Raw genomic sequence first — 8,407 nt, 5'->3', positions numbered from 1 at the left:
GGGGGGGGGGGGGGGGGGGGGATTTGGGACCTCGGTCATTTTAAAACCCTGGCTATGGCCCTGGTTCTGTCACAATTCGCTGGATGCACGAAGAGACGTAGAGATTTCGCAGAACGAGAGTCTTTTAATGATTCAAATAGAAGACATAGAGCACAAGGATGACGTTCACAACAAGTAGATCCGACAAACTAAACTGAACAGACTGGGGCTTATAAACACAGGATAATGAGGGACAAAATAGACACAGCTGGAATCAAATTAACACGAGGAGAAACTGTGTCACGGGGAGCAAAACACACACAGACAGTCCAGAACCCTGACAGGTTCCTTGATATGCTTTTTTTATTCTCAAGCACAGACAGCTGCTGACTTGCAATTTATGAATCACCAAGGACTATGGTTTCAGCTAAAAATCTTCTTTACTCTTCTACTGAAGAAAAACAGTCATCTATATATTGGATGGCCTGAGGGTGAGTAAATTAACAGCAAATTTTTATTTTTGGGTGAACTATTCCTTTTAAGATGTTTTCTCATCTTATTATAGACTCAGAGAATGTTAATGACATTCAGATTAAGCATAACCAAAAAATTCAAATAAATAAACATTGTTTGCTTCATTTATTAATCATTTTTAAATTTGAGGGCATCCATAAAAGAAGGTCTCCAAAGTATAGTAAGTAAACACAGAAATTCTCTCCCTCAAGCACACGCGCACACACACAGACTTCCTCCCACACAATAACACACACTTGTTAGTATGCTTGTTAGTATGCATGTGCACATCCTCACTAACTAAATCACACATGCACGCAGAGGTTCAGAGGGCATGTATGAGCTCAAAGACCTCATGACACCTGCTGTGATTGCCTGTGGTCACTCTTCTGGGAGGAATAAGGTCAAAGATCACGTACAGTTGTGGTTGAGGATATCTGAGTGAATTTACAATTCCCTGTACGTGTGAGATCTGCCGGCATGTTCAGTTAAGTATTTGGCTTCGGGTGGTATAAAGGGGAAACGGCTCTTTTACTTTGAAACACCTTTCAGGTCACTCAAGGTCATTCCAATCAGTGCTGCCATTTAAAAGTCCGATCAGCGGTCGTGAGGCTGGAATTACAGGTCACTGTTTTCAGTCATCAACTGGAAAAAAACCTTTTGGCTCCTCACGTGACGTCACTGAGGAAACACACTGAATGTGTGTGATATCAAACACTTAAAAAACGAAAGAAACTACATTTACTGAAGAAAATGTTGCTAGAATGTTCGATGTGGTTACCAGGCTGTTGCTATGCAGTTTCCAAAGGGTTCTGAGTGGTTTCCAACATGTTGATCAGTGATTGCTATACAGTTAGGGTGTTCTATGTAGTGTGAACTTTGGCGGTAGTTAAGTGTTCTGAGTTGTTTTTAGTGCTTTGCAGTTGCTAGGACGTTCTATGCGGTTGCCACAGTATTGGAAGTGGTTTTCAGCATGTTGCTTGGTGCTTGCTATAGTATGTGGTTGCTAGGGAGTTGCTATGCAGTTTCAAAGGTATTCCAAGTAGTCTTCAGCATGCTGCTTGGTAGTTGCTACAGTATATGACTGCTAGGGCGTTGCTATGTGGTTTCTAAGGTATTCTAAGTGGTCTTAAGCATGTTGCTTGGTGGATGCTGCAGTATGTGGTTGCTAGGGTGTTGCTATGCAGTTTCTAAGGTATTCTAAGTGGTTTTCAGCATGTCGCTTGCTTGGTGGTCACTACAGTATATGGTTGCTAGGGCATGGCTATGTGGTGTCTAAGGAATTCTAAGTGGACTTAAGCATGTAGCTTGGTGGTTGTTACAGTATGTGGTTGCTAGAGTGTTGCTATGCTGTTTCAAATGTACTCTTAAGTGGTTTTCAGCACGGTGCTTGTGGTTGCTAAGAAGTTGCTATGTTGTTCCTAAGGTATTCTAAGTGGTTTTCAGCATGTTGCTTGGTGGTCACTAGGGTGTCATTGTGTAGTCTTTTAAGTGGTTTTCAGCACATTGCTCGTTGTTTGTTCAGTATGCGTTTGTTAGGGTATTCTGGGTGGTTGCTAGACCATTGCTAGGTGTTCTCTGTAGTGTTTAGCATGTTGCTATGGAGTTGCTAAGGTGATGTGGGTAGTCACCAGAGCATTATTATCCAGTTGCTAGGGTATCTTGGGTAGTCTATGTGGTCCAAGTTAAAAGTCAAATTTTATCACCCACTTTATACTTCTTATTATAACAGACACTAATAAACAAATAACAGAAATGCAAAACTGTAGACTCGTGTATAAACGCTGTACACGCTAAAACACATGCACACACACAAACACACATCAAACACAAGCACATACAGATCCCACACACAGATGGCTCACTCTCTAGGGTTCACACACCGTCATATATGTATGACACGCATCGGGAATCAATTAGTTTTGACTCACAAACGCGAGCCAAACAAACGAGTCGGTGAAGAACCGTGCGGCGGGGTTCCACTCCATCTGTCTAATGAGCCGCAGGACCGTCCTAATCAATCACCCTTTACACTGATTGATCAGCATGGAGACCACATTATTATTTCACATTTTACTACAAAATCCTGATTGTGAAGCTACACATAGAAAAATACAAATACTCATTCTGTAGGTCCTCTGTTTACTCATTTGTTTTGGAGGAGAAAAATCTAAGTTGATACTTAACTGAGAACTCAATTAATTCTCCCAGGCTATGAAAGACATAAAATATTAAATCTGTCATGCTAGAAAGGTCAGAAACATTTAAATTACGCAAACGTACATGCAAATGTTTGGTCAACGCATTGCAAACGTTCCAGCCCATGGTACAATCAAATGCATGTATAATTGTCTAAAATAGTTAGTAAATATTTATAAAAATATAAAAAAAAAAATTTTTTTTCGGTAAGTGTGTGTGTAACTCACCAGCTTGCGTTGACACCATCCGCAGACGCCGCAGAGAGCCACCAGCCAAACACCACACACGGTTACCGCCAACGACACCAGCAGCACGCTCAAAGAGACGGAGCCTGTGAAACACACACACACACAATGTTAATATCCAAGCATAGGGGGAACAGTCTGACATTTACTCTGACGAGAACGCTGAGATTTTATGAAGTCTCTGAAGTCCTAAAGATGGATCAATATTTTCATGATGGGAACAAATGTGACTGGAGAACAAAATCAAAAAGGGAGAAAAAGACGATCGGAGAGGGAAAGAGGGAGAAAAAGATGTCACTAAAGTGTTTTAGATATAATATATGAGATGTGCCAAGACCAAAAACATACTGTATCAATATCGAACACTTACAAATGCAAGATCAACATGTAAAAACGCAAGTACTGTAGATTTGTACTATATTCACTGAAGAAAATGTTATCTGAAGAAACAGTGCGTGCACAAAACTAGTGTTGCTATGCAATTTCGAGGATGTTGTATGTGGTTACCAGGGTATTGCTATGCAGATGCAATATGGTTTTCAGCATGCAGCTTGGTGGTTGCTACAGTATGTGGTTGCTAGGGTGTTGCTATGTAGTGTTTTAAGTGGTTTTCAGCACATTGCTTGGTGGCTGCTACAGTGTGTGGTTGCTATGTGGTTTCAAATGTATTCTGAGTGGTTTTCAGCACGGTGCTTGTGGTTGCTAAGAAGTTGCTATGCTGTTCCTAAGGTTTTCAAAGTGGTTTTCAGCACACTGCTTGGGGTTGCTAAAGTATGTGGCTGCTATAGTGTTGCTATGTAGTATTTTAAGTGGTTTTTCAGCACAATGTGTGGTGTTTGTTACAGTATGCGGCTGATAGGGTATTCTGGGTGGTTGCTAGAGCATGGTTAGGTGCTCTGTGTAGTGTTGAGCATGTTGCTATAGAGTTGCTAAGGTATTATGGGTAGTCACCAGGGTGTTGCTATGCAGTTACTAAGGTGTTCTAGGTAGGGTGCACTAGGGTGGTAGTTAAGGTGGTTTTACTGGGTTTAGTGCGTTGATGTGCAGTTGCTAGAATGTTCAGAGTCACTGTCAAGGCATTGCTATGCCGTTGTTAAGGTACTGTAAATGGTTTTCAGCAAGTTGCTTAGTGGTTGCTATAGTATGTGGCTCTTAGGGTGCTCTGGGTTGTGGCTGGGTCGTTCCTATACTATCCTATGTTTCTCGGTGGTTGTTACAAAATGCAGTTGTTAAAATGTTTTGGTTGGTTGCCAGGGCATTGCTATGCTGTTGCTAATGAATTCCAAGTGGTTTCCAGCATCTTATTTGGTGGCTGCTACAGCATGTGTTTGCTAGAACATTGCTATGTGGTATTCTAAGTGATTTTCACAACATTGGTCGGTGGTTGCTACAGTATGCAGTTGCTAGGGCATTTTGGGTGGTTGCTAGAGTATTGCTAGGCATTCTGTGTGTTTTTTTGCATGTTGTTAAGGTGTTGTGGGAAGTCACCAGGGCATTGCTGGGATGTTCTATGTTCTAATGTTGTTGCCAAGCAGTGTTGGGGAAAGTTACTTTTAAAAGTAATGCATTACAATATTGCGTTACTCCATAAAAAAAGTAACTAATTACGTTACTTAGTTACTTTTTATGGAAAGTAATGCGTTACTTTACTAGTTACTTGAAAAAAGTAATCTGATTACGTAACTCGCGTTACTTGTAATGTGTTACCCCCAACACTGTTGCCAAGGCATTGCTATGCAGTTGCCGAGGTGTTGCTATGTGGTTATTAGAGTGTTCTTAGTAGGGTGCACTTGATAGGTGTTCTAAAAGGATTTTACTGTGTTGCTCTTCAAACTGTTGCTCTGCCATAACAGTAAATGAGCTGAAAGATATGTAGCTAAAAGAGTCTACATACACATGATTACACAGACTATAGATTGTGTTTCGGATGACAATGACACATGAAATCGAGCTTGCTAAGCTAGAAGTGCCTGCATTAGGATACATAATAACAAAGGAAACCATAGCGTAGAGTGTCTGGTATAACATACATGTAGTAGATCAGTTCTGAGGGCTGCAGACGGGAGACACACAGAGAGACAGACAGAACAAGACAGAGAGAGACAGGAAGGAACCTGACAAAATATGATGAATGGACACATCTGCTGATGGAGGTGGAGGGAGGAGATGGAGGGATGGATGGATGGTTGAGGGGAGGGAGGGACAGGAGTAAAGAGTGATAAACGTTTAAGATTGATCTCTCCTGTGAACTGAAGGGACAAAGCGTGATGCACTCATGCAATCAGTGTGTGTGTGTGTGTGTGTGTGTGTGTGTATCTGTCCATATAATCCACAGGCTCTTTGAGCTGCTGTTCCAGCACAACCTTGTGAAATGAAAGCAGAAGCAATGCTTCAGAAAGAGCTTATATTCCACATCAACAGTGCCTTAGTGTTATATTCTAAATAATAGAAAAGTGGAAAATAAATTAAGTAATTAATTAGAATTCCAAACATTTTTTAATGTTAATATATAACAAAATATTAAATATTTAATAAAATGTATTGTATTATTTTATATTTTATTATTATTTTACATTTATTTAAAATTAAATTTTTTTATTATTTTACATATTATGTAATATATTTCTATTATAAGCAACATGCTAAATATAGACCCTCTTCCCTAAATTATTTAAAAATTATATATATACATATAATTATTAAATATAAAATATATTGAAATTAAATGTTCCACATATTGTTTTCTATTAATAGCAACATGCTAAACAGACATCCCTAAATAATTAATAAGCTCCACAGCAACATACTTAACACCTAAACAAAGAACACCTACACTAGCAATACCCTAGCAACCACTCAGAGCACCCTAGCAACCATTACCATAGCAACCACCAAGCAAATCTAGCACAGGATCGCCAGTTGTAGTTAATTATATTAACTATGAACATGTTCTACAAACAAACACAATGTCTTCTTTTTTACATCTGTTGTTTTGTTTCAAACCGTACACACTTCTTCTTATCAGTCGTCAGTCGTGGCCTAATGGTTCGAGAGTTAGACTTGTAACCCAAAGGTTACAAGCAAGGCACCGAACTCCCAACTGAATGGACACATCTGCTGATGGAGGTGGAGGGAGGAGATGGAGGGATGGATGGATGGTTGAGGGGAGGGAGGGACAGGAGTAAAGAGTGATAAACGTTTAAGATTGATCTCTCCTGTGAACTGAAGGGACAAAGCGTGATGCACTCATGCAATCAGTGTGTGTGTGTGTGTGTGTGTGTGTGTGTATCTGTCCATATAATCCACAGGCTCTTTGAGCTGCTGTTCCAGCACAACCTTGTGAAATGAAAGCAGAAGCAATGCTTCAGAAAGAGCTTATATTCCACATCAACAGTGCCTTAGTGTTATATTCTAAATAATAGAAAAGTGGAAAATAAATTAAGTAATTAATTAGAATTCCAAACATTTTTTAATGTTAATATATAACAAAATATTAAATATTTAATAAAATGTATTGTATTATTTTATATTTTATTATTATTTTACATTTATTTAAAATTAAATTTTTTTATTATTTTACATATTATGTAATATATTTCTATTATAAGCAACATGCTAAATATAGACCCTCTTCCCTAAATTATTTAAAAATTATATATATACATATAATTATTAAATATAAAATATATTGAAATTAAATGTTCCACATATTGTTTTCTATTAATAGCAACATGCTAAACAGACATCCCTAAATAATTAATAAGCTCCACAGCAACATACTTAACACCTAAACAAAGAACACCTACACTAGCAATACCCTAGCAACCACTCAGAGCACCCTAGCAACCATTACCATAGCAACCACCAAGCAAATCTAGCACAGGATCGCCAGTTGTAGTTAATTATATTAACTATGAACATGTTCTACAAACAAACACAATGTCTTCTTTTTTACATCTGTTGTTTTGTTTCAAACCGTACACACTTCTTCTTATCAGTCGTCAGTCGTGGCCTAATGGTTCGAGAGTTAGACTTGTAACCCAAAGGTTACAAGCAAGGCACCGAACTCCCAACTGCTCCCCGGGTGCCGCAGCAAAAATGGCTGCCCACTGCTCCGGGTGTGTGTTCACGGTGTGTGTGTGTGTGTGTGTGTGTGTGTGTGTTTGTTCACTACCCACTGCTGTGTGTGTGGACTTGGATGGGTTAAATGCAGAGCACAAATTCCAAGTATGGGGTCACGTCATGTCATGTCACTTCACTTATCACGTTTTGCTTAAGCTATATTTCTTTAGAATAAATGTAACAGTCATGTTGCATTACTCTACAAACATGAATTGCAGTGAAATCACTTTCTGACACGGGACTTAAACTTGTCCAGATCTGCTCCAGTAAAATGTAGTGTTTGGAATTGTATACTACCTTTGTCAAAATGCAGTGCACAAAAAACTGTATGCCACAATGCAATGCTTTCGACTTCATGTTGCAGTTCCAGTGTGAATCAGTGTGCAGTTCCAGTGCAAATTAATCAGAAGTGACATCAACTGCGATTTTTTTTGTTTAGCATTTACTAGCTTTTCCTTGCTAGAACAGCATACATACTGTATATATGCATACATATATATATATATATATATATACTACATTTTTTAAAAGTAATATGCAGTCTGCAATGTGTCAGCCTGAGCCTAAGCTCAAGGTTTGGCTAATTAGGTCAAGGTTTGTTTAGTTTGCATGACCCTCTTAGCCTCTGCTGGTAGATAGTGTAAATGGACACAAGAATCATCTTTCTCCACTGACGGCCATTCAAAACTGTCCATGTATTCTGAGAAACCAGCTGAATGTTTCTCAGCAGAGCCACACACAGACTCTGACAGGCGCTCACCGGCTAAACAGACAGACAGCAGCATCAGCGCCGGACGCTTCCCTGCTGAAGCAGCTGATCAGGAGCACAGCAGAAACACTCCAGAAAACAGCCTGTGTTCACACGTCCTCAAGCCCTGAATGAGCCAGTGTTCAACACAAGAGCAGGTCTGAGATCAGAGGACAGCAGACGTGACTCTCTAAAGCAGCAGGCAATAAAACACAGCTCTTGCATGCTAAGCTAGAAAGAGACAAAGCAACCAGAAGTCATTCATTTTCACTGACAGCTGATTTAAGGGATTCTGCTGTTATATTCATGAATAAATGCACATTGATTTACAAATAGAAAACTGGTTCACAAATAAAATGAGGTATGCACAAAGCTATTTTAGCTACAGTACAAAATGATGAGGTATTTGATGCAAAAATGCACAGTAGAAATTTAAAGATTTAAAAAAAAAATTATGATTAATTTGCATTCAATTTGCTGAATTAATTGTTTATAAAGCTATGAAATAACTATATACCACAAATGAAACTAAATGGAGATATTGTTGTGTTCTTAGAGATAACTATAGCATATATATATATATATATATATATATATATAT

The 8,407-nt window shown here is 38.8% G+C and overlaps 1 protein-coding gene across 1 annotated transcript in view; it reads right to left on the bottom strand.

The window, feature by feature from the left end:
• Positions 1 to 8,407, bottom strand: part of syt7a (synaptotagmin VIIa) — a 147,728-nt gene that overhangs the window by 75,435 nt on the left and 63,886 nt on the right. Inside the window, exon 2 of the mRNA XM_016442573.1 lies at positions 2,919 to 3,022. Coding sequence (XP_016298059.1) covers positions 2,919 to 3,022 — 104 coding nt within the window. The remainder of the gene's footprint in view (positions 1 to 2,918; positions 3,023 to 8,407) is intronic.

Source organism: Sinocyclocheilus anshuiensis, unplaced genomic scaffold (genome assembly GCF_001515605.1).
Source record: "Sinocyclocheilus anshuiensis isolate Anshui unplaced genomic scaffold, SAMN03320099.WGS_v1.1 scaffold779, whole genome shotgun sequence".
Taxonomy (NCBI): domain Eukaryota; kingdom Metazoa; phylum Chordata; class Actinopteri; order Cypriniformes; family Cyprinidae; genus Sinocyclocheilus; species Sinocyclocheilus anshuiensis.
This window is presented reverse-complemented; position numbering and strand designations above follow the sequence as displayed.